Source organism: Kryptolebias marmoratus, linkage group LG16, assembly GCF_001649575.2.
Source record: "Kryptolebias marmoratus isolate JLee-2015 linkage group LG16, ASM164957v2, whole genome shotgun sequence".
Classification (NCBI taxonomy): Eukaryota; Metazoa; Chordata; class Actinopteri; order Cyprinodontiformes; family Rivulidae; genus Kryptolebias; species Kryptolebias marmoratus.
In genome coordinates this window covers 12,051,457-12,077,729 of record NC_051445.1, presented here as the reverse complement: position 1 = coordinate 12,077,729, position 26,273 = coordinate 12,051,457, and the positions used below count along the sequence as shown (strand labels likewise).

General features: G+C 45.5%; 2 protein-coding genes across 5 annotated transcripts in view; both read right to left on the bottom strand.

Moving 5' to 3' along the window:
• tuft1a (tuftelin 1a) overlaps window positions 1-1,273 on the bottom strand; it is a 10,466-nt gene extending 9,193 nt beyond the window's left edge. Inside the window, exon 1 of the mRNA XM_017425119.3 lies at window positions 1,093-1,273. Within this exon, the coding sequence (XP_017280608.1) occupies window positions 1,093-1,152 (60 nt within the window). The 5' untranslated portion in view covers window positions 1,153-1,273. The remainder of the gene's footprint in view (window positions 1-1,092) is intronic.
• A 7,959-nt stretch (window positions 1,274-9,232) lies between these two features.
• Window positions 9,233-25,776, bottom strand: LOC108241139 (cingulin). 4 transcript variants are annotated; one of them, XM_025007794.2, is made up of 20 exons: window positions 25,620-25,776; window positions 19,793-20,684; window positions 19,586-19,680; window positions 19,418-19,487; window positions 19,221-19,319; window positions 18,480-18,601; window positions 17,092-17,203; window positions 16,789-17,001; window positions 15,190-15,338; window positions 14,295-14,415; window positions 13,988-14,200; window positions 13,679-13,900; window positions 13,345-13,593; window positions 13,078-13,248; window positions 12,817-12,978; window positions 12,241-12,414; window positions 11,988-12,106; window positions 11,743-11,851; window positions 11,484-11,647; window positions 9,233-11,117 (listed from the first exon to the last, which is right to left on the bottom strand). In XM_025007794.2, exons 2-20 carry the CDS (start codon window positions 20,681-20,683, stop codon window positions 10,979-10,981), a joined length of 3,594 nt encoding a protein of 1,197 aa, XP_024863562.1. In that variant the 5' UTR covers window position 20,684; window positions 25,620-25,776; the 3' UTR covers window positions 9,233-10,978. The 4 variants fall into 4 exon arrangements, with proteins under 4 accessions (XP_024863562.1, XP_024863564.1, XP_037836133.1 ...); XM_025007796.2 differs by having other exon boundaries at window positions 19,221-19,316; XM_037980205.1 differs by having other exon boundaries at window positions 19,586-19,653.
• Between the last annotated feature and the right edge of the window lie 497 nt (window positions 25,777-26,273).

Here is a 26,273-nt window from a genome sequence, read left to right as displayed (position 1 = left end):
GGGGGTGCCTTTTTGTTTCTGGTTGTTCCTTCTGTTGCACTTCAGCCACATTTCTTCACTTCCTGGTCACGACAGGACACTTTCCTCCCAGACTCGCCCGTCGCCACAGAACAGGGAGTCATTTCAGGTGCGCCCGGTAGCACGCCGCACGCTTTCCGCCTCTCCTTCCCTCCAGCCTGACTTGAATAAGCACATCAGATATGCAAATACTGACAATGGGTGACTGTTCGCCTCCCGAGTAATAGGCCATTACTTTATGACGAGTGATTAAAAATGAACGGGGAGCTTGTTTCTGCGCAGCACATTCCTCTGCTCGGGTTATCAGTGTCAGGCGTGCACTTTGCTCACTTTTGACCCTTTTTATTTGGCACCATTTACACCAGAGGAAAGTGACATCTTATCTGTCACGTCTAGACTACGGACTAAAAGGTTTAATCTGGTTTATTATCCTCTGCTTATTGAGGCAACTTCGGCTGAAAAGAGTTTCTCCTCTTTTCTGGCGTCACCTGATCCGGCCCTCAGAGGGTGGAAGTGCTGTTAACAGTCTGCTCGCTCAGGTGAGGCAGACGACCTGACCCGAACAAAACCCGAACGAGACCCGACGACGTCCAGACCTGGCAGGAGATGCCAGGTCTGCACCTGCACAGGTGGTTGGACAAGGTGCAGCTTTTTTTTTTTTTTTTTTTACAGATCCTGAGCTGCCTCCCCGGTCTGTCACTGCTGCAAGCGTAAGCTCCTCAGTGATGTGGCCAGAAGGCAGCTTGTCTCACACACACACACACACACAGATGTGATCTGGACTCATTCTGAGCTGGTCTCAGAATTAGGAGGACAGAGGGTGGGGGCTAAGACTTTAATGACTTCAGAGACTTTACTCCACTTAGGCCAGATGAAGCCACTTGAAGATCAGAGGATTCAGTGACAAACACACACACAGAGCATCTCTTTAGGTGAGAAAAAAAAACCCAAAACATTAAAGAACTTAAAGTTTTAAAAGCTTGGAGCTTTGAGACATGAACATGGAAACACACAGTTGGACCTTTTGTATTTTAGTGGATAAGAAGTTAAAAAAACTAAACAAAGGTAACTTACAGCTCCATCTTGGTTTCTGATGTCCTCAATCGTGCACAGGCTCCTCGTCATCCCGTTCATGTTGGCCGGAGACGTGAATAAATTCCCAGCTAAATAAACAAATAAATAAATAAATAAGCTGGACGGACTCCGTGGTGTCTCTCGTTTTTCAGCTGTGGTCTCGGTCTCCTCGCGCTCGGCTCGGCTCCGAGGAGTAACTTTGTCCTCCTGACGTCACCGCGGGGCGTGGCCAGCGGAACGCCGTGGCAACACGCCCACGAAGCTGGGGGGGGGCGAAACGGGCCAAATAGGGAGCGGAGTGAGCCAGTCAGTCAAGGCGAGCTGTGCAACCTGCTGCAACCTTCTGGAACAATGAGCTGCAGAAACTTCGCTCCGCGAGGCACAAAAGAGGCGGAAAAATGCGGAAGTGCGCGACAGACGTACCTGCGCGCGCGGCTCCGTTACCTCTTTAATTATTACCGTATTAAATAAACGAGACTCTCTTTAAATTATTTTGAACTAGCTTTAAAATATGATCCCTTTGTGTGGTAGTGGGCAAACTAAACACCTCACTCAAAAAGAAATTGAAGGACATCCATGTAGGCAGAAGAAGATTGCTATAGCAACAGTTACATATATAAAAAGTTACTGTAGGAATGTCGATCACGGTGACAACTAATTGACATATTCAAACAACTTTCTTAGCAACGCCGATATTTAAAACTACATAACACACTCTGCAGTAAATTTTAAACCTAAAAAACTGTTACATGGAAAAAAAATGTTTTTAAATTCTATAAAAAAAACTATCAGGAGTCTTAATTTTGGGGCAAAGGCTCATGGGAGTTTTCCTACCAGCTAGCTTGACTGCTATGCTAACACTAGCTTGTGCGTAAACAGGAAGAAGTGGAGATTCCGTTTCTGTTGTGCTTTTATTAATGTCCTCTTCTAACAATGTTTTTGTTAGCACCTTCGCGTATTAAATATATATTTGATGCTGCTTGTGTCAAGTTCCTGTTAAGTTGTAAAAAGCCACCATATTTTAGCTCGTTTTCTCATCAAGACACAATATGGGCTTAAAATTAATGTAGAATTTACAAGTAGATTAATGATTTTTATTTTACACCATTACTCAACAGCTATGATTTGAATGAGGTTTTTGTCTAAAGCTGCAACCATTATTATTAAAAAAGTTGTTTCTGTTGCGACATTACGTGTCATTTTCATTCAATGGTAAACCTAACCAAATCAAAACAAAACTACATTCAATTTACAGCAAAGTAAAGTAGAGATCCAATGATACAATACAATACAGATGCAATGTAATATGATACGATACCATACAATCCGATCCACCGTTGGGGAAATTTGTTTAGGACTGTTGTCTCAATAGCTGCTTTAACGAACAATCCATAAATAAACAGGCTATTAAAGCAAACGGACACAATATAAGCCTGATCCACCAGTTAGATTTATTCCAAATGTCCCTTTGACAAAAGTACTGCGAATTATTTCATAAATCAGACATAAACCTGTCCTGAGACAAAACTGTGGGAACCGTGTTTAAAACGGGTTTTTCTGTGTGGAAATTTCTCTGACCCTCAGCACCCATATGAATATTATAACACCAAATATTTGCAGCGAAATGGAAACTGGCTCATCTGGATATGATCATAAAAGAATTAAGCTGTATATATTTAAAACAGACAATATCTTTAAATTTGCAATTACGACTTAATGCCAATCTACTCACTTTTTTTTTCATTTTGTGGGCTTTAGGTGGTTGTAAAGTTTTGTACAATAACAGTTGGTTTATACACCAGAATTGCAAAACTTAATATTTTCAAAATATTATTTAAGCATGTGCAGCACTAATAAAATCAGTTATCATTCTTGTACTTGGACACGTTTGTCTCTAGGCACCCAAAGGGAGCTGCAGCACCCCTTGCTTCCCTGCTTCCCACAGCCTTGAAGGAATGCTTTTTGTTTGGGCTTCGTTTCGCCAGCATGTCGCATGTTTCCGGGGGTAAATTAGGTCACACGGGAAACAAGGTGACAGTGGGAAAGTTACAGTGTTGTCGCTGAGGGACGTTCACAGCGTAGAGATGAAAAAAAAATTGGATCGGGACTTTAAAAGGTTCCGGAGGCCGCAGAAGAGCAAACGGCAGCTCCGTTCAGATTTTCCTTTAAAAAGCGATTTGGGTAAACAAATTCAAGCTAATGTGTCACCGAGCGAGGACGTGGTCACATCGCAAGTCTCTGTGGGGTGTTTAATGATTGAGTTATCGTGTGGAATGTGAGTCCTACAGAGAGACTCATCTAGAAAAACACACCTAACCCGCACTGTGTGTGTCCCATAAACAAACCCATTATAAACAGACCACATTCAGACACACTGATCCAGAGATTAGACCGCAGACTGTTGTGTAAAATCTTTACCTATATGGGAACCTGCAGTTTCAGTGAGCAGGTCAGCAGAAAAACTTCCACCCAGCTTAATCTTTTTTAATTTTTTTATCATCATCGCCTGTCTCCCAAAGGCAGTTTGTTTCCGCCTGTGTGTGTGTGTTTATGTACCAAAATGGATTTCAGTGAAATTCTCAAGAAGTAATCGCCGCATGTCCGACTACGAATGATTAACTTTTTTTGTTTTTCTTTGGAGTCGCTCCAGTTCAAGATGGCTGCCACAGTGAAGAACACAGAAACGGCTACAAGTCGGTCAGTTTGACAGCTGAAACGTGGCGTGGTCGTAGCTGAGAGGCATCTTCAACTTGTACTCTGAGATTTAACAGATTACACAGATATTTTAGACTTTAAAACCGTTAACTATTAGAGTCAACTGTCCGTCTGTTAGCAAAATAACTCGTGAACCACTGGGCGGATTTTAGTGACCCTCTCAGCAACCGATCGCCGTTTATGCATCTACGACTCTTCAACTTTTAGAGTCACCCCAATTTAAGATGGCCACCACAGCTAATCTGGTTCGGAAAACACAAAAATGGCTCTAAGTCGGTCACATTTGCAAAAACTGAGCTAAAACTGAACGTGGCGGTAGGTGAGAGTCCTTCACAACACGTACTCCAAGCGCATTCACGAGGTTAGTTTGGCCTTTACGTTTTAAAATGTTCCTCCTTTCGAGGCTTAGATGCTTGGGTTTAAGAAGAAAAAACAACTAGGAATCTCAACTTTCAGTGGAAGATTTCAATCAACACTAAATGATCAATGATAAAACAGCTTGAATACAAAAAAAAAGGATTTTAAATGTAAAAAAAGAGAAAGTTTGATTCTGATCAAAACAAAAACAACAACAAAAAAGGAAAACTGTGAGAATAAGTGGCGGAAGTGGCTCTATGGGCTCATCAGTTCCCGGTGAAGGAAAAAAACAAAAAACAGACGGGCTTTAAATATGAACGCTTTCAAGATGACAACATAGATGTGATTCACGGGAGTTACAGTTGAAGGGCTGAGACTTCCTAATAAGAGAAAACACACAGACACACATTTTTCACAAGGAGAGGTATTTATAGCGCTGACGTGTTGGGATGGTGTCTGAGCTGCTCTCCACTCCCAAACTTTAATTATTTCTCGAAGAACAAGCGAAGCCACACATTTGTTGTTGTTGTGTCCAAGCCTCGTGTTTCTATAGGTGGAAACCCCTGGAGGCGGATGGAGACGCCTTAACCCTCCACAACAAAAGGTAAGAACAAAAAACAAAAACGCTGCAATTACTACATCCAACACACACACACACACACACACACGCCCAGAGCTGTTGGCCAATCAGCGGTCGGTCCGAACAGCCGTGTCTGGAAAGCTGAAATCTGGAAACTCAGGGTTCCGCCCATGGAAAGAATGTTCCCTCGTGTTCACGCAGAGCGGCAAAACAAGAAACAGTGCAGCGCAGGTCTGGTTTCTCTGGATTAGAGGCGCACCGCCGCCGCCGCCGCGGACACTGGATCCGATAACTGCAGCAGACATCGAACCCGCGGCTCCATGCCAAAAAACAACCCGCTCCAAACAAACGTTCCAGGGCAGGGGGAACAAAAGCAGTCCTGAACATCAATAACGCCGCGGGAGGGAAGGTGCAGAGGCGACGGGGAGAAAATAAACTGTTCTGTGGACCGAGGCGGCGATCAAAGGCCGAGCATCCGGGCAGGAATGCTCATCGCCCGCCGCTTTATGTGACGTCAGCAGAAACAGACTCCTGAAAGGGTTTGAAATACATAAATAAATAGAAGCATACTAAACTAGAACAAGACAAACAAAGGCTTGTTCTGAATTCTTTGATTCTTACATCAGGTTTCTCCCTTCAACCTGTTTTCCCGCCGATCTCAGGTTTACGTCTTGCATTCCTGGCGTGCCTCTCCCTGCGGCGCTCCTGGCAGCAACAAGGGATCCGTCACGTTCCCGACCGGACCCCGGGCCCCGCCTGCAGCAACAACAACAGAGATTATATTGTTATTTTTTAAATTCAACTCAACAAGACTCTAATAATCCCGAAGGGACACATTAAATGTTGTAACTCCTCATCGTGGTGTCAGTGAAGAGTTGTTACAGACGCTGGTGGCGGGACGGATCCGTCTGAAGACGCTCTGGCAGCCCGGCAGGGAAACTCTGGAGTCGGGGGACGTGATCCTGCAGCCATGGCGCCGCCTTCCCCGATATTATCCTCGTCAAGAGCGTGGAGTTCACGATCATCACCCTAGATGGAAGAGATGGTTCCAACTTCCCTCCTTCTCTCGTTCTCCTTTGCTTTTCAACTCATCTGAGATTTTTTTTTTTTTATTTTTTTTTTTTTTTTTTTTTGTGGGGGGGGGGGGCGCTGTAGCTGAGGCATTTATTTGAGTTTTTGAGATGTAAATCAGCTGCTCCCGGTTGTGTTAAATATAAAACAAACACCTCGTTGTGGTTAGGCATCATAGCAAATGTCCAAAAGTAAATAAAGAAAAAAGGATTCAGTAACAAAGAAAAATCCCACCAGCTGCACAGCATCTGACACCAGAGGAAATAATCAGAAAAAAAAAGAAAAACATGAGCGCCACAACCCTAAAATAAAACCTATTATTAGGTGAGTAACGGAAGAGGATGAGCCTTTATGAAAACCAAATAAAAAGGTGTTGTTAATCAGAAAAGTGTCTGCTGAGCTTGACAGATTTTGACTTTTCATTTGGTCAATCATTACACCCGTTTGACAAAAAAAAAAATCAAAAAAAAATCAACCATTTACCAACAATAAAGAGCGTTGTTTCTTCGTGTAATCTCTGACCTTCTGCCATCGTAAACTGTTCTCCCTGGAGTTTTTTTTTTTTTTTTTTTTAAAAACAAGCCGAGCTCTTCATCGAGTCAGCCAGCTTTATCAGTTTAAAAGGAGGTAAAACCATTTCATGACACACGATGTGCGTTTATGGCAACAAAGCTGTCCCGGTTGATCCTTATCAACCGAAACGAGCTCTGCGGCGACAGATAAGAGGCCGAAAAAAACAACGATGACACACCGTTTGTGGCTTTTCCAACAACTATGTGCTCGGTAACTTCATTCGTTCTCTGTAATGCCTAAATATTTCATCATTGAGGGATTTATCACCTTCTGAAATATTACAAACTCCCTCTTATGAATTCCCCGTTTATCCTGTTTCAATTTGAGGTTAGGTCCCGACTCGTTCTTTGCGCGCCGCAGCTCTTATCTTTTAAACGCTTCCAGAGAATCCGGCTGGATTCGAGTCGGGCTGCATACCTGGCAGGGTTTTAAGTTTCCTTTTCTTTATCACACTCGAGTGATCCTGGCACATCGTTTCACACGCAGGGATCGGCCCTCTTCTGCCAAGCTTCTCGTGACCTTCTCGTCGGCCTTAAAAATCATCAACCTCCCACCTCCGTGCTTCGCTGTCAAGACTGTGGATACATGACGGCGATAAAGTCCCGAGCCTGGATTCATAAAAGGAGAAGTTGGATGATTTTAATTAAAACTACCAAAGATTAAAACAAACATTTCAGCTGAAGTTCAAAGTACGTGTTTGGGAGGGGTGGGGACTCTCAGCGACTATTCGCACCAGATTTTAGCTCAATATCTGTAAAAATTAACTAAAAATAACCTTTTTCGGGAAACCTTTTTACATTAGATGTTCAAAAACTAGACAAATACTCAGAGGGAACGCCAGGCAGCGCTAATACGGAAACCCAAACCACTAAAAAACACCTTTAATATCTTTAATGATCTCAATAAAAACGACTGGTCTTGAAGAAAAAAAATAAAAAGAGCCTTTTGTGTTGCCACGGAGCTCCCTGACAAATCGTTTTTGGTCGATGTCAAAATGTTAGGTCGACTTTAATCGGATTTTCTGATTTCCTCGTGCCCTGTGTGGCTTTAGTCACCCAGTTTTGCTTTCCGTCATGAGTTGCACACCTGTAGGCAAGTTTTTCCTTGTTCCTGATGCACCCGTACGACGGCGGCAGCTTTTTCCTCGCCAACAAAAAGGTCGGGACATTTCGATCGACATCGATGCCTCCTTTATTTTTATTCTATTTATTTGAATGGCATCCCTCTTTAACAAATCTTGTTAAAGGGGGATGCCAATCAGAGCCGTTTGAACACTTTGAGCCGTTCCAGAAACTCTGGTTTTCACAGAAATGTTCCGATTAAAATGGTCTGCCCCCCTCTCCCCTTTTTATGAGGAAAAAGGTAAACGAACTGTACTTATACAGCATCTTTCTAACCATCCAGGCCACTCAAAGTGCTTTAAAACACAACCTGTGTCCCTCATTTCCCCGTCCACACACATCCGTACAGTTTCTGCTTCATCTCTACAAGGCTACCCTGAATAAATCCTCCTACAGAGTCTAATCAGGGCTTTAGATCACGCATCATGCATCGATGGGACACATCGGAGGCAGGGAGGGGTTCAGTGTTGCTCAGGGACACTTCGACGTGTGGCACACTGGTGGAATCGAACCTCCAGCTGTCTCGTTGGAGACCAAGGAATAAACCCGACAGGTCAGGGATAAAAGATGTTGAGACGTTTAAAGCAGGTTAGGGTATTAAAAACAAAGATCCCAAACCTCTGAGCGTCTCACGGAGCTCTGCTCAATCCGAGGAGAAGCCTGGAAGTCCGTGTGGCTCAGGTGGGAGAATCTGTGGAGCTGTGGCCTCGACGGGAAAAATCGGGAAGAGAAAAAAAAGCTGTTGTTGAAAGGAAGACATGGGACGTCCCGTTTGCCGTTTACCACAAGCCCCGGCGGGGACACGAGGAACTTTGTGCATGAAAGCCGAGTAAAAGACTTTGAAGCTGGCAGTTGTAACGTGACGACGTGTGGAGAAATTTAAGGGTTTCTTTTTTCAACACTGGAACTGCAGCCTCCGGGGTTCTGTTTCATTTGTTACCCTTGATCGAACCTTGCTGCTTGGGATCATATTTCTACAGAAACGATGATCAACAAACTATAAATAACTCTAAATGACAGAATTTGTGTAAAGCTTTAGCCTTACTTGACAAAACGTTAAATTAGAAGAAGAATAAAGTTCGGGACAATCTCCTTTTTTTTTTGTTTTGTTGTTGCTGCAGCAGCACTAAAAACACAGATGCATTGTTTTACATCAAAGCTTTGAGGCGAAAAGGGGAAAATGCGATATCAGCGTGTCAAACGGAGCGGACGGACTCGTAAACCGCCGGGTTTAGGGTGTCGGTGGCGGTGACGTCCCCCGGGGTCACGCAGGTGTCACAAATGGCTCGACTGGCAACCCGCGCTTAAAAACGACAAAAACAACACTTCCAAAATAAGAGCCTGCAGTCAAAATAAAAAACTGTTTGTCCTGGACCACGACAGAGGCGGCAGCCATCTTTAAATCCTGGTCTGGCTCTATTGATTCTACACAGAACGGGACAAAAAGGAAAGTTTTTTTTAGCTCTTTTCCTTTAGATGCTAAACAAGCAATAAATAAACGCAGAACTTGCGCCGTCCGAAGGAGTCACGAGAAGCAACCGGACTCGCAGGATTTCTTCTCCTCGTTCTCCAGAAACTGATCTCTTCCGAGGAAGGAAGCTGAGATTCCTGAGAAACTGTCAGAAACGGGAAGATTCATTTCAGTGAAGTTACGCTGCAGCTGGCAGAGAAAAAAAAACAAACCAGTTCAATAAGAATAATACGATCCAAGAATACGAATCGATTTAACTTAAAATATTTATTGTGGCTAAATTATTACACAATAGAAAAAAAAAACAACAAACATGTTTTGTTTTCCTGAAGACAGCGGGAAATGTTTCCAGTTTACATTTTCATTTGAACATGAATCAGAATCTGTTCGTGCTGAAATTATATCTAACAAACGACATTCGTTACCCGTTTCCAGTTTGACTGAAAAGACGAGGACGTTTACGCCGCAGAGACATTTTAATTATTAACTGATTATTGTCCAAACTAAACAAAAATCAACAACAAAAATATCTATAAATTTTAAATAAACTTTGACAAAAAAGAAGAAAAGAAAACAAAATAAAAATCTCAAACAACTCAGCTACGAATCATTTTTCAACATATAGTTTTAAAAAGGTGAAGAAATTAGGCAGCTTCTACAAAAGTTAAGAAGTTTAGTAGCCGACAGGTGATGGTTTTGGCTTTTATTTTTCTATTGCCAAGCAGGAAAACGGCGTTTATTATCGATATTATTCATTGATATGTTGACAGGAGAGCAGGCGGCGGTTTGTTCTGCAGCTCGGGTTCAGGCGCGTCAAAATGAGACGATTTCCAACACATTTACGGGATTTAACAACAGTTTGAAAAAGCACCATTTGTGTCTTTATTCTTCGCTGCCATGAATTCTGCGTTAGGTGAGGATTAAGGCCGGACGGTGGCGTAAACTCTTTAACAGACCGCTACGAAAAAATATACACAAGCCGTATGTTTATTGGTCAAAACGAGAGGAATTTATCAAGTAGGATTTTTGGATCTGGCTGAGGAGAAGCTGGGAGGAAGGATTTATTTGCAGTACTCTGACCGTCAGTGCGTCGGGTGTCAGCGTTCGGCCCAGGTTTGAAAGCAGTGACACTTAAAACAAGGAAATGACAAGTTTTTAAAATGAAGATTCAGTCAAAGCATCACTTGGTGACGTCGGTGCTCGACTTGGTGGTTCCGTCTTCCACCACACTCTTTCATGTTCTTATCCGTCAGCGTCAATTTTGTTTTTGAGCGGCTAAAAGAAAAACCTCTCTCTTTCCCCAGAAAATTTCGAAGGAGTTCACGGCGATTTTCTTGCCGCAGCGCATCTCTTAAATATAGGACCCATTTCTGTTTTATGGCAGGCTTTTACAGCGCCGCCATAATAAAAAAAAAACAGGCCAGTCGGGAGTTGAGGGGGGATATTATCTGTGGCAGATAAGGCAAAACGGAAAAAACGTAACCTGCAGAGCCGAGTGGGTTCAAAGTGCGGCGTGCTTTGAAAAGGCAGAGAGAGGCTCGAGGCTGAAATGCTCCGACGCCGAGTTTGGACTCGAAACGCAGGAAGAGCTAAAGCACAGCTATGATTTTACTGTCGTCAGCTGCATTTATTTCATTGCATTTCAAGTACCGGTGTAGCTGCTGGAGTACCTTGAATAGTACCTTACATCGTGTAGGTGCAGGAGCAGAAAATGGAAAGGGACTGAAGGAAATTCCTTTAAATGCGGAGGATGTTTTGTTTCCTTACATTCATTCTGGTGTGGGGAAAAAAAAAAACAACAAAAAAACAAACAAACAAAAAAAAAAAACTCTACAATGTGTCATTTAGAGCCCAGGTCCCTGTGGCCTTCTCTCATTGTGTGCAGTGCATAGCATCTGGCTTTTCCCCCAGTTTGAATACATTGTTCTCGTTTTTTGTTTTGTTTTGTTTTTTTGGGAGGCAGTGTTGTGATTTCCTACTCTCGTCCTGCCCCCGCCGCTAACAGGAGCTGGTCTGCAGGTTGCTCTCGGTGAGGATGGAGGCGATGGTGGAGGGGTCGTACAGGCTGTCGTCGTCGTCGTCTGAGCTGAGGGCTGACGAATCCAACACCGGCCGGATCGCCGCCTGGGTCTTCCTCCTGTGAGAAAACAAAACAAAACAGTGTGGTTGTATTCTGAGCTCAGGTTCACTCCGATCACAGGCTTCTCTGCGGTCAGAGAGCGGGGCAGTCGCAGGGCTCCCTCTGCTGGTCGTTTAAAGGAACAACATGTGATCGTTCACAATTGGTGAGCTAACTCTGCCTGCGGCGCGTGAGCAATGTCTGATTTTCTTCAATAAAACTGTCACGCAGATTACTGGTGGTATGTTTTACGCACTGTAAAAAAAAAATTAAAAAATGCACCAACTGCATCAGCGGCTTCCAGATGTTCCCTCGTTGCGTCACTCATAAGCAGATTCATAATTCGTAATCGTTCCCCAAAATCTGCCGAAGAGGAACACTCACTTGAGCTCGGTCTCCAGAGCGGTGACCCTGGACTGCAGGGCTTCTCGGAGCTCCACCTGCTCCTCCATGTCTCTCTGGGCTTTCCTCCGGAGCGCTTCGATCCGTTCCAGGTCCGTTTCGCTCTCGTCCACCTGCCTCTTCAGAGCCTTCACCTTCAGAGTCAGCTGCAAATGCAACGCGGACGTTTCTGACCATGTCTGATGGAAATGTCTCAAAGATTGTGTGTGTTTTTTTTTTTTTAAACATGTCCATTTTATACCTGGTCTCTCTGGTCGGTGTGCATTTGTCTCTCCTCATCCAGCGTCATGTTCAGTTCTTTCAGTTTCCTCTCCAAGCGACGTTGTGACGCCAACACAGAGTTCTTCTCTCTTCAAAGGGCGAAACACAAAAAGTGAAACAAAACCTGAGCAGCTTCTTACATTTTAATTTTTTAATTTAATGGGTTAAATCAGAGCTCAAACAAAGTGGTGAGCTGAGATGTTTTCCGGTCACGTTGTACTGAACCTTTCTTCGGTTCGCAGTCGGTCCTCCAGCTCCTGGATCTTATTTTCCAGCTGGGAGACTCCTGCTGACGATCGAGAATGGCCCTCAACCTCAGCGACACGATTCCTCATCTCCTTCAGCTGCAGGGACACATAAAACGACACCCGTCGTTCACGTCAATGGATGCTCAGGATTCCAGAATAAACCCCATTCTGGCCTGACTCGATGTTAGAAAACAGGGGAAAAAAAAAAAATGTGGCGGAGGTGAACGCACCTGTCTCTCCATGGCGTTTTTATCCAGCTCCAGGTCCTGTTTGGAGGATCTCTCCTGCATGAGCTCGGAGCGCAGCTGGTCGATCTGGTCTCTGCTCCTGGCCACTCGCTCCGTCAGCATCTCCCCGGTGCTTTTCTCCTCCTCCAGCTCCAACTCCATACGCTTCAGCTTGTCCTGACAGACAGACGGACAACATGAACCACAGCGAGTCCTCCTCCTCCATCTAACTCTGTCCTCTGAGTCCTCTGTTCTCACTCCAGCTCCCTCCATGTCCTCTCTAACTGTATCCATATGTCTTCTCTTTGTCTCCAACATCCTTCTGTCCCTCCTCTGCACATGTCCAAACTGTCTCAGTCTGGCCTCTCTAACTTTATCAACCTGTGCTGTCCCTCTGATGACCTCATTCCTGATCCCGTCCGTCCTCGTCCCTCCCAAGGAGAACCTCAACATCTTCACCTGTTCTGTCTCCTGTCTCTCTGTCTCCAAACCGTTCAACACAGCTGCTCAACTAGAGTCACGATTTACTCTCCCAAGTGGTTCGTCCTCCGGAGGCAGGAGGCGAGACGAGCGTCTTACCTCCAGGATGCGAATCTCCCGAGCTTTCTCGCCGAGGCCGTTTTTGCCGGCCTCCACCTCCCCCTCCAGGTGACGCAGCCTGTTGGTGAGGAGCTCCTTGTCCAGCTGGTGGTTGTCTCTCTCCTCGCACGCGAGCTGGAGCTCCCTCTTCTGCCGCGACATCTGGGTGCGTGAACAAACGACCGTCAGAGGCGGCTTTGAGCACTTTGAAAACGACGGGGCAGAACGAGCAAACGATAACACTTAAGCGCGGCCACGCACTTCTTCCTCCAGCCTCCTCAGATTTAAATGGCTCCTCTCCAGCTCAGATTTCGTGTCGTTTCCGTGGCGCTGCGCCTCCTGCACTTCCTTGCGCGTTCGCTCCTTCTGCTCCTCCAGCTGGGCCCTGAGGACCTGAGTCTCTTCTTTCAGGGATGTGTTCAAAGCTTCGTGCTAGCAGGGCGACACAGGGGGAGAAAGAATATTTAACGAGCAGTAAAACAAACCGGGTGAAGTAATCTCTGAAATGCGAAGCTTTGCCAGCCGTACTTCTTTGTTGAGTTTCTCCAGAGCTCTCTCCTGCTGCCGTTTGGTCTCCTCCAGCTGGCTGATGGTGTGTTTGAGCGCCTCCTTTTCCCTCTCTGCAGCTTCCAGCCGCAGGCCGACTTCGCTGTGCTCCTGGGTCAGCCTGGAAGCTCGTCTCTTCACCTCGTCCAGCTCAGACCTCAGGCCTCTTACCTCGGAGTGGAGGGCGAGCTCCGCCTCCGAGCTCTCCGTGGCGTTGCTCTGCAGCTGAGTCTGAGTAAAGGAAGGAAACGTGTGAGCATCTACTCCTTTCAGGGCATCAAACACTTAAGAGGTGCACCGCGTTGGATTTTTCCACCTCCAATCTGGAGAGCTTCTCTTTGAGACGAGCGCTGGCCGCCTCCTGCTCCCGCTGAGCCTCTTGGAGCGAGCTGGCCTCCGTCTGAGCTTTGCCGAGACGTGTTCTGGTCGTTTGCAGCTCCTCTTCGGCGGCAGAGAGCTTCTCCTTGAGTTGACCGGCTTCGCTTTGCGCCTCGGAGAGTTTCTGCTCCAGCTCCAAGAGGGCTGCTGGGCTGGGGAGCTACGAGAAGGAGAAAGACGGGAGGAAAGCAAAAATTAACGCCCCCGTGTGGATAAACGAATCCCCTTTTTACGAGGTTAAACCGACCCGTTTGGTTTTCTCCTGTGCCTTGGCGCAGTCCTCCTTGGCCCTCTGCAGCTGGTCCTTCAGCCTGTCGATTTCGTACTTCAGCTCGGCCTCCTGGTTCTGGTGAGACTTTTTCACGCCAATCAGCTCCATGACCTTCCTGTCGAACTCCGCCCTCTGCTTCTCCAGGTCAGCCTTGGCCTTCAGCAGATCGGCGCTGCAGCGCTGCAGCTCCTGAAAGAGTTCGTTTCAGAAAGCGTTTTTTAAAAAAGGATCGCTCGGCAGCGCTTCAGCGACTCTGCGGCGTCCGCCGTGGGGTTTACCGCACCTGGTTGAGAGTCTCTGTGCGACTCTGGTCCAGTGGCTGCTGTTTCATTGTGCTCAGTTTCTCCTTCAGCTCCTTCAGCTCGTCCTCGGACTCCTCTTTCTCCAGACGGATTTGCAGAAGCCTGAAACAAACAAAAATAATGTTCCCACGCGATCTCAACAACTCATAAAACGTATCGTTTTAAATTTCATTTCATGATCTCATCAGCTGCAGTTCGATTTTATGAGGAAAATCGTGAATTTAATTCAACGAGCAAGCGATTATTTAATCTTCACACAACACAAAGTCGGATAAATTCACAGGAAATAAAGTCTACAGCGGGTTTTTGGCTAAACACAGACACAAATAAAGACTATCCACACCATTCCTTTGTGTTTTAATGGGTCAGCTTCCATATAAATCAGATTTTACCGACTCATTATATGGAAACAATGAAGAATGGAGATCTTATTTCCTTGTTTAGGCTTGGTTGCAACACTGTTCACATTCAAATGAGAACCCGTAGGACTCGTGTACTAAAAGAAGTGTTTTCTATTTTAGCTGCTGAGCCGAACCGACTCTTTGTGAGGAGTTTACAGCAGTAAATCAGAGAGACTGAGTGTGGATGGTCTTGGCTCTACAGACAAACAGCGAGTGCAGTTAGTCACATCTAAAAACTTCCACATATCTAAAAACAGAAAGGCTGTTAAAATCCGTGACCCTCACTGTGTTTCAGGGCTGCTGGATGGCTCTCTGACAGAGAGAAGGACAAACAGTGACCCGGCAGAGAGAAGAGAGGGGAAAAAAAAAAAGAGAAGAAGTTAAATTGAGTGCAGAGAGAAACCACGAAAAAAAGGTGAACAGTGGAAAAAAGCAAACCCAGCCAAGTGACTTTTCGGACGCCGGAGCCGCTCACCCTTGCTTCGCGGCGCGGAGCTCGTCTCTGGTGGCGTGGAACTGCTCCATCCAGTGGCTGCTCTCGTCCCTGCAGTCCTCCAGCTGCTGCTGCAGCGAGCGGACCGTCGTGTTCACGCGCAGCCGCTCGGCCTCGATGCCTGCGTGGGACTGTGGCGGGAGACAGAGAAACATTGGACCAGGCTGCATTTTATTACCAACATGTCCCTGAGTACAGTTTACCGCTTTTTAACACTGTCAAACTGAAGCAGCTGATTTGAAGCGATACAATTTAATGAAGTCAGTAAACCTTGTTTTATAGGACTAATATGTCAATTTAAAAAGACAAGTTACTACGAATATGTAGAAGTGTACATATATGTACTGTCCCATGTTCCTTTATACTTTGAAACTTTCTGGTAAACTTTAAAATGGTTTTGATCAGTAGTTCTCCAGCTTTTCTCTTTTTTAAATACTAATTTTCTGCACAGTCCTGTTGCCTGACCATGACGGCATAAACAGTGTGCGCTGAAAAAACAAATGGAGAAGCATCAAGACTAGAAAAACAACCGTCTACAGCAGATGAATCGTGTCTGAGAGTCACGTCTTTAGGGAACAGGACCTGAAATCAACTTTCAGTTGATCGCTGACACTATTTCATGTATCAAGCTGAGCCATCTTTGGCATTTTTTAATATGTTCTGCTAAAAAGAGAAACAAACTGTGTCTTTGTCTCAGACTGTTGGTAACAAAATGTCCAAAGGTTCATTTGAAAAACAGGTTATCTGTCAAATTGTTTGTTCCAAAATGATTACATTCTGGGCTGGAAATGACTTTGATTTTTTCCCCCAGAAAGCCTGAAGATATATTGACTTAGACCACTTCAAAAATACAAAGTCTCATTGGAAAGTGAATATAAAAAAGGTTGAAAAGGGATAATTCAAGACTTTTGCACATCATTGTACGTAGTATTGCTCGATTTAAAGAACAGAATCAAACATTAGCACAAATAAAAATAAATTACAATCATTTAAAAGCAGTGACAGAAACGTCTTTTTGCTTGTGAACATTTGGAAGTTCCTTTAAGCTCCGAAGGAACAAACAGGCTGTTCATTAAAGCCCTGATGGACGATGATGATGAAGACTACGAGGACCTTCACAGGTGACTCATTATAAGAAACCAACTGTGGCAGCAGAGCACACGGGTCTGACTCGCTCTGTCTGTCGATGACTCGATGAGACTCGAGGCAATTAATCAGTCGTCTGCTAAGTTCAGTGGCAAAGTCAAAGCCCCGCTTAGGTCTTTATTTTCAGAAAATAAATGCCGTTTAGAGACCTTCTACTCATTAAAACAACGTTACTCACAAGGTGAATGCAGGAGAATAATCTACACAGAATAATCTCTGAAAAGTGCTTTTGTGAGTTTATTCGATTATCAAGATTAAAGACAAAATCTAAAACGAATTAAATCTGGTCCTGATGGAATTGAACTGAACTCAGACGGATGTAAACTACAATTGTGTTTCCATCCGCGACGCTTGCCTGACGGCGTTCCTCCTCACGAGCTCGGTTTCGCCAACCTTCAGAAACCGTTCAGACGTCAAACCTTACGCGTCACCCACCTGAGACACCTGCTCCATGCTGCCGCGGAGCTTCTCCATGTCGGTCCTGTACTGCTCCCGCAGAACTTCGATCTCCCTGTCGTGCGTCGCCACCTCCTCCTTCAGGGCGCCTTTCAGGGCCGTCAGCTCCCTCTCCCTCTGCCGTAAAGACTCCTCCAGCTTCTGTTTCAGCTGGTGAACGTCCATCAGCTGCGCCTGACAGGACATGAGGTCCTGCAGATGGAGGGGACGCACAGCACTGACTTGGATTCATCCACTTACACCACCCTGCGCAGCTCGTGGCCAACGATTTGGTTGACGTACCGTCTTGCTGTCGCCGTCTCTCCTCAGTTCTTCCTGCATCTCAGCCAGCTGGTCCTCCAGCTCTCTGACTCGGGTTTCAGCGTTCCCCCGGTCCATACGCAGCTGAGTCAGCCTGTAAAGCAGAGGCGACGCTCTCAACATCTGCGAATGTTTCTTTGAACTACCATATTTTCAGCACTATAAAGCGCACTGTCAACGAATGGTCCATTTTTGAACTTTTATCATGCATAAAGCACACCCGACTATAAGGGGCATTGTGCACCTCCCAATTCTTGTAACTTTGCACCACGCTCCATTCAAAATGGATGTTTTCGGTGCTCTAAAGCAGCGGTCCCCAACCATTTCAGCTCCACGGACCAGTTTATTATCAGACAGTGTTTTCACGGACCGGCCTTTAAAGGTGCAGTGGAAAAAAATACAACAAAATAAAACGATACGACTGGCATGAAAGCAGGGGGATTTTTAAAAACATAATAAACGTAAATCCAACGTGTCCTCGCCGCTTTGTTAGCTGCGTTATCAACATGAATAGCAGCCTCTCCTCCACCCGATGTTCTCTGCCCTTCAAAATAAGAGACCACAAAGAATACAACTCACCATAACGCTGAATCAGTGGAGCCCTGAGCCTGTTTCTCAGTAACCAGACGGTCCCATCTAAGGCTTCCAGAGACGTTTGTTTTTTTACTCGTTTTGCTGCTCGTGGGTTTGTTTTTAGCGGTAACGGATCACGTGACCTAGATAAGCGTTCTGACACGCATCAAGAGTCATAGACGGATGGAGTGGAGAGAATCCGGTCAGTTTTCAAAATAAATGTCATTCAGACTCGGAAATAAAAAAACAGAAATACTGTAAGTTGGTTATTCTTTCTCTGCGGCCCGGTACCAAATGACCCACAGACCGGTACTGGTCCACGGCGGGGGTACCGGGGGATGGGGACCTCTGCTCTAGCGGAGCTGGTTCGCCTGTTTCAGCATTTATATGTGATCTCTGTGAGAGATCACAAAGCTAATCAAATGGTTCAAAACTCACAGAAGGATACTGCACAGATGTAAGCGTCAAGTAGAAACGCCTCCACCGCTCGCTCAGGAGCCCTGCGACTCTGAGCCTTAATGCTGCAGCGGTGCAGCTTTGTAGTTTAACCAAAGTCGTACTAAAACATCATGACTTCTTGCATATATAAGGCACTATGGAATATAAGGCGCACTGTTGTTTTTTGAGAAAATTTAAGGCTTTTAATTGTGCCTTATAATCTAGAAAATACGGTACTATAACTTTTGTTTGTGTTGTCAGTGAGTGAAAACAGCTGCTCTTATTATGAGAAGCCTCACAGCTTGATATGTGTGTGTATGAGTGTGTGTGTGTGCGTGTGTATGCCTCTGTATCCTCACTCTGATTGGGTTTCGTTCAATTCTCTCTTATTCCGGTCCAGCGTCTCCTGGAGCTGCAGATTTTCATCCAGACAGGACTCCAGCTCGGCTTTCAGGGCCGGGTCGGAGCTGCCAGCGGACTCCTGCGCACAAGCAAGGCGCGATGAATAAATGAGGCGGAGTGAAACGCGACACCCCCGGGCGGAATAAACAATTAGCTTTTGGGGGGGAAAAAAAAAAAAAAAAAAAAAGCTGCAGCGGGCTCCCCTCATTTGCACACCGATCAATACGCGTAAGAGCCGAAGGCATTAGGAGCTTTTTTCGAAACTTAAGACTCGCCGAGCTTCCTTAAACCAACATGTAATGAGCCATTATAGATGCTGGATTATGTGTGTGTGTACCTCTATCCAGGACAGAGGGCTTTATGGATTAATCTGAAGCACACTCCATCTAATCCATCTAATTAGTCCTTCTGGTTAGATTAGTTAAAAAAGGGGAATAAAAACTCTGAATGGGTTACTTCTCTCGACAAACAAAAACGGTAAATAAAGAAATTTCTTATTCCGAGGAGGCTGGCAACAAGTGTTAAATGTGTGGCACTGAATCTGATCCGTGCAAAAAGAGCGGAGTTCCTCTCTGGACGCAGACATCAAGTAACGAGTTGAACCGGGAAAGACTTCGAAGGTGCCAACTTTAGTTTTGATCAATGAATGTAGGAAGAGACAGAACAAGTAGTGTTTTGTGTCTAAGAAGGTCACCTACCCGCCGTTCTTCCTGCAGGGCAGTTTGCAGCTGAGCCACCTTTGTCTGAAGCTCCCTTTTTTCCCTTATCCACTCTTCCCGAGGGCTTTCTTTAGGCTGCTGACAAAAAACAGTTTAAAAGGAAACAGACACACAAACCTGTTAAATAGAAAAAACAAAACTCTTCAGAAAAATCAGTCCTGTCAGAAACAACAAACCGTTATGCTCTGAAACTTCTGAAAGACGGTCTTGACTTTGTGCCTGATGACAACGTCGCTCTCGCTGGACCTAAAACAACAAAAAAACAACAAAAAGTCGTCTTTAACCCTTTCCTGTTAGGTCAGCCTCGCTCAGCGGTGAAATGAGAACAATAAGCGGGTCAGTACCCTTGTCTCAGGATGTTGTACACAGCCTTCATGACCTCCTCCTCAGTGCTCGTCTCGGCGCTCTGAACCTGGTCCAGCAAAAGGTCAGGGGTCACCTTAAGACATAGATCAGAAGACTGCTCTTGCCATGTCGCATGCTTTTCGTGGTGTTCAGAGCTCAGAAAAGGTCGGCTGCGGCGCCGAGGCGGCACGAGCACGAGTTCTCACCTGCGGGTCGACCAGATCCACCTGCGGCGGTTCTTTGGACGTCCACTGATTGGCCGAGCGTTCAGGGCCGTCGGCGGGAGTCGGGTTCCGTCTCGAGCTGCTGTGAGCGGCAGACGGGGCTGGGGCGTACGGCTTGGGCGCGATGTGGGGAGACGTAGCTCTGGGATGCTGCGGCGTGGGCGAGAGCCCTCGCTGCGGACCTCCGGGTGTTGCACCGTCGAACCTGTTTATCAGTCTGTTGACTGAAGTCGGCCTCTGATTGGAGCGGAGCTCGTCCGCTTGCGGAGGAGCGTCGGCGTACGTCTGATTGTCCCTCAGCGACCCCAACGATCTGTTAAGCCCGGCCTGATACGACCCCCCCCACATTTTGCTTTCAGCGCTTCGTTCTCTGCCGCTGCCGCCCCACGTGTCCTCTCGGTCTCTCCTAACTCCAGCTCCTCCATCCAGATTCCCGTAACTGCCAGACTTTCCGTCCCCGGGAGGTCTAGGAAGCTGAAAATCCTCATTGCTGCCCCCTCCATCCCGGTCTAGCAGCGAGCCATGGGACTGAGCCCGGCGTAGCACCCCTTCCTGCGCCCCGCTTCCATCTGCCACCTCCGTTCCCGGCTCTGCCTTCTCTCTCCTCCTGGGAAGGCTGCTGAAGCCCGAGGTGTAGTCAGTCTTGAGCTGGACCCCGTAGGAGTCTCCCTTCTGCCCGTTCTTCAGGACCACATACGGCTGGCCGGCGATCCCCTGCACCCTGACTGCGACACCATACTTGGAGCTGGTCTGAGGCTTCACCTTGGGCTGGGCCAAAGGCTGCCCTCCGCCTCTGTCATCGAGATCACTAATGAAGCGGATCTGGACACCGTAGTCCAGCGGGTTCTTCTGTCCTGAAGACTGTGTGCTCATCCTGGGGACACAACAGACACGAGAATAAGAAGACAAGAAATAATTACTCCTACAGAAGCGGGAAGACAACTTTTAGCTTGCTTGAGCTGCTTAAACAGCAGGCAACAAAGTTTCCTGCAACAAAACTGTTAAAGAGGAGACCACTTACTGAACCAAACTGCGTAGTTTAATCTAATTTACTCCAATATTTAAAATGTCTAAAAGGAAAATGCTTAACATTCAAACGTTGTTGCCCCGATGAGATCTGAGCTCTGAGAACGAGACACCTGGTTCCAAAAAAAAAAAAACACCTTAAGAGACAAGAAAGATGGCCGTTTCCCCCAGTTTGTTTTGTGATTAAGAATAATCAATTAACAGGAATGTTAGAGGACAAGACGGGGTCTGAGGTACCAAGAACACTGAAAAAAAAAGAAAGAAGAAAGAAATCATAGTCTCCGTTTGACCCTCTGAGCCCTTTTCGATGTCCCTTTTTCGAGAAAATTCCTGAAAACTGACGAGGATAAAATGTAACTTTCAGGCAACAGTTCTGTTAGGAGTAAACGAGCGAAATATCATGTGAGAAGACGGGAGTGGACTGAGATTCTGAAGCAGAAAAACCCCATTTAACGGACATAAAAAGACGCCTGCAAACGCACATGGACTACTCAAAGAAGGAAACTATTAAAAACGTGTAAATAAATCTTAAAGGAGCAGTGAAGAACATCCCACAGAATGAAAAGCTTCCTGCAGGACGGATAGATAAAAAGAAAATAAATCTACTAAACAAAAACTGACAGACATGTCTAAAAGGGTTTGCTTTTTGGAGTCGTTTTGAAACCGAATACAGAAGACGGAAACAGGAAAGCCTAATCTGCTCAGGATTGTGAAAATACCTCATCTTCAACGGCCTGCCTTTGAGAAATGATCGCCTCTTACTTGCTCGACTAGTCTAGTAACTAAAATAAAGTAAATAAAAAGAAAGACGGCACTACAGTTTGAGATCAGCTGGTAAAAATACTTCAGTACGTGTTGAGCAATCTAGCCATTGTAATCAGGACCTCAAACAGAACACAAAAACAAACAAAAAAAATTATCAATTCAGTAACACGGGAACACATATTTACAGGCTTTGGCTCAGTTTCTGTCTCCTGTTAGTGTGAACTTTGTTCTCATTGTGCTCCATTAGTCATTAACCTGAGAGTACACACCCTCAGATGGCTCTCCCTTTACAAACGTTTGAGCGTTTCCACGCATAATGGCAGAAATAATTACCCAAACAAGACTGTGACAGCCGGAACTACAAACAGCCGGGCCAGCGAACGTTACGGCTCTGTTGAGTATTTGTAGCGCTTTGCTCCGGCTGCCACGCTTTTGTGCTCGTCTTAACTTCTTCTGCTTGAAACGCGTTTTTCTATCCTCCACGCCTTCCATCCAGACCACGGGAAACAATTTGTCGTACTGAACCACGCATTTTGGGCACAGTCTCAAAAGATTGTGTTCCCCAACTCCTGGTTTAAAGTCGAACTGGAAGACGCCGCCAGGACAGTAATACGCTTCATTAAGCTGACAATGTAATCACCACAAACCTTTCCGCAAAGCACTTCGCCGCTAGGATCTCGGGGAGGTGAGAGACGGACGGGGAGGGCGAGGCGACGACACAGAAACACGACGGTTTACCTCTCTTATCAGCGCGCCGGGGGAGAGAAAATCCAAAGTCGAACTGTTTCTGCGAGCAAACCTCCCTTCCACACACACACACACAGAGCCGAAAGCACAATCGACCACCAAAAACGCGACTGCGCTTTATTCGTAATCAGCCACCCGTTTGCTCCGAAACCTCCAATTATTCATTCAGTCGGGAGCCAAAAACGTCAAACTTTTCTGTGAGATACTGGGAGCTGCTCGTGTGCAGTTATTAAAGATAAACAACCTTTAACGAGGTATCTAAAGTGATTGTTTATAATCCTCAGACAGACCCAGTAACCGGGTCAGTTCATCCGTTTTTTTCCCACCCTTTGGGAACCAGACAGGAAGCATCGTGTCACAATAAACGTGTGAAGTCACGCATGAAATCTGCAGCCCAGAGTCTTTAAATCAAGTCCGAGCGCACCTGTCATACACTACTAATTGTTACCTGGATATACAACACAAGAAAGCTATAAAACAATATACATTATGTTGATAAATGGCCCGTTTGTCTGAAGCAGGTGAGTGTGCGGTCAGGTCGTATTAAGTTAAAGAAAGGCAACACTAGTTTCCCCTTCCTCTTCGAGCGTCCGCAAGGCTGCGAGTTTTCATCAGTTTTTGTTTGTGTCAGAAGAAGAATGCGGTGCCAGATCAGGGGGGGATAAAGGGGGAGTTATGGGGAAACTCGTCTCTTTGTCCAGCTGATGTGGGGCGGAAAACAAGGGCAGCAATTTTGAGAACGCAAAAAAAAAAGAAAAAAAAAAAAAAAAAAGAGAGAAACTGTCCCCCCTCAGCTTCATCTCCTCTCTGACGGGATCTGATTACAAGTTGGTTTCAATACCTCCTCTGTCTCCAAACCTCTCTTGAAAGCCCCCCCTTCCAAAGTAAATGCCTCTCAACACCTCTTTTGAACCTCTTAAAAAACACGTCTGAAAAGTTGTCACTCCTGAGATTCAGCTCCTCAGATAAAATAACGTTAGGCGGACTATTTCATCGTTTGGAAATAGTTTGCCAAACGGCACGAAAAACAAAAATAATCGGGACATTTCCTGGTGCAGACAGATTTAAAATGTCAATCCTGTGGATTTGTTTTTAATTTTCTTTGACCAACGACTTGGTTGATGCAAAATTATTACAAGGGCACAAGAAAAGCAAAACACTAGATATGAATGCAACTAAAGACGATTTAGACGTAAAGCAGCGTAAATAAATGTCCGTTTATGATCAGATCAAGTTTGTTTCGCTGCTATTAAACTTTGCACATCAGCCAATAAGACGGTATCAGCAGTAACTCCAAAAAGGCTCATCTGTGTCGATTGCTGATGATCATATAAAGAACTGAGCAGCTTTTCGCAGACCTGCTTGCCGTGCTGTAAAGGTTGTTTTGTCCTGCAGTTCTGCTGACAAGCCCCTACGTTAACCTCCGAGACGGACTGGAAACTAAAAATTAAGAGACAGCAGCGTGCAAGGAGAGAAACGGCAGGGTGCTGAGTCATGCGAGTGCTTTTGCTGACATGAGTGCTCTCAAAATCATCATCATCATCAGTGCGGTCGGGCCTAAAAAAAAAAAAAAAAATCACATGACCGTGGAAAACACAGACGGCTACTTGAACTTTAAATACTCACACAGAGGTGAAGGCACCCGAGACACAAGCTGTCTAACAGTTAATACACCCAAAGTAGAACGAACAAACATCTACACACAGCGTCCGTCTGCAGCAGCAGCTACAGATAAAATTAACTCTTTAAATCTGAATTTTTTGGGGGGCACAAAACCAAACTCCGGGGCTGTTCGAGCCCAGGCTGCGTCAGGAAGGACAAACAATCTGGCTCCTCTCTTCTGTGAGAGGAAAATAAAAATAAAAAAAATTGGCCAATTTGAATCGGTCAACCGAATAATCGGCCTGCTGATAAATCAGTCTACCTCTAATCTGGTCCAAAATATAAAGCAGATTTTTTTTTGTATGTTTGCTTGTGTTTGGCTTATAAACACTAAATCAAACAAAAGCGATGATGATTGAAGAAAATTTGAGCCTGTGCTTCGAGGCAAAAATCAGCCTAAACTGGCCGAGCAAACCTTTATGGCGCTACGCCGAAAAAAAGCAACAGCAATTAAAGGATAAGAAGAGTACTTCTCCCTCTAAACGAACCTTTAAGATTTAAAAGGCATGCCTGGTTTTAAGTAACAGAGCTCCTTTTTCTCTCTGGGCTCTTAGCGAAACCTTCGTCCACTTGGTCCTGGGAGTATTCGCCTCCTTCTCAGTTACATTCTTGAGCTAAAACCAGACCCTTGTCGCCTCTCTAGACTTGTTCCTGCTCCTCCTTCGCACTCGAACAAGTGGCCGTTCATCCCTCCTTTCAAACCCAAAGGGATTCCGTCGAAGCGGGGCTTTACCACGGGTCGCCCCACATCATCCTCCTCCTCATCATCGTCATCATCAGGGCTCGGTGCTCCTCGCAGTCCTGACGCCTGGTCTTTCGTGCCCTGGGACTGAAAGAGAGGCTGATTTCTGGGGTTTTAGTCCACACTTCAGGGTATTAACTTGCTCGTAGGCGTAACACGAGACCTGCTCGTTTGCTCAGGAGTTCCCACCGAGCTGAAAGGTACTTCAATGTGGAAGTGTGAGAGAGGTTCAGGGGTGTTACTGGTGAGATCCATGACACCACAACCCACGATCCTCCACTTCAACGCTGTAATCTGCTGGGGTTTTCCTCTAGGATTGCCAGCAGCTTCTCTTTAAAGCTCCAGCTTTCATTTCTCACACAGATGGATGACATCTGACTGAGGAAATGAAAGCTGTGATGTTTTAACTTCAGGTGTTCTCCTGAAGCGCAGGTGCACACACGGATTTGTGAGGTTTGGGCGTCCATAAACACAACAAAATGGCTTTCAAATTAAAACTATAAATACACATTATTTATAAATCTCGCCTTTAAAGCCTTTAAAGCGTACACTCACAATCTGAGCGCTTATGTACCCATAATTCATAGCTACTTCTCGTCGTAGTAAAAGTTAACTTTAAGCTAACCTCCCGTTTTTTTTTCTCTCCTATCGTTAGCTTCCAAGTTAAACCGGTTATTAACAAAAAAAACCCCACACTTTTACGTTTTAAATACGTGTTAAACGAATTAAAGGAGGAAATAAGTTGCGCCAGAAAATCCGTCACGGACCGACTAGCTGTCTGGAAAGTCTCGTCCGTCTGGGTCTGTTTTGTTTTTTTTGTTTTTTTATTTTAGCTCAGATATCCAGCCGAAAAACAAAAAAAGCTACCTCTCTCTCCTCTTGCTGCTCTCCCGAGTGATTCAAAAGTTTCCACGGACACCCATCGAAGTCCACGGGGACAAGCGTGGCAGGAAAAGACTAATAACTCCCACGCAGATCAACCGAAGCGACAAGTTCATCATTGAGCCGCTGGAGCTGCAACCTGTTACCTTTTTGTTGGGATCTGAAGAGCCCCGCCCACCGCTGGCAAAAAAGAAGCGCCGTGATTGGTCTAAAGCCCCAAAGTGGGCGGGATCGTTGGTAGGGGGCTGCGCTCGGTTATTGGTCAATTCCCCGCGTCAGTCAGTCATCATTCATGGAAGGGGGGACGCTCTCTGTGGCTGAAAAACGTCACGTCGCGAGTTTGATAAAAGAATAATAATAAAAGAAAAACAATTACTGTTAAAACGTGGCCAAGTTCCTGATTTATTTTTTTTAATTTTCCACTAGATGGCACAAATTCTGCCTTGCAGGAACCTACAGATTGTTATACATGACCTCCAATAATATTAAACAGCACAAACACAGCATCAGGCTAAAGGGTACAAGTAATAAGACAATTAGGAGAATTAAGGTACTACTTCAAGGTTGGTCATTTTTTTACTTTCATATTCTGTTCTTATGGTTAAATAAGTTCGACAAAAAAAACTAAATTCTGAAGCA

Coding starts and splice junctions, on each gene's coding strand:
- LOC108241139 (XM_025007794.2), bottom strand. CDS start 20,683: ATGAGCACACAGTCTTCAGGACAGAAGAACCCGCTGGACTACGGTGTC. Junction 17,204..18,479: donor TTGAACGAAACCCAATCAGA/GTGAGGATACAG, acceptor TCTGCTTTACAG/GCTGACTCAGCTGCGTATGG. Junction 15,339..16,788: donor GCATGGAGCAGGTGTCTCAG/GTGGGTGACGCG, acceptor CTCCCGCCACAG/TCCCACGCAGGCATCGAGGC.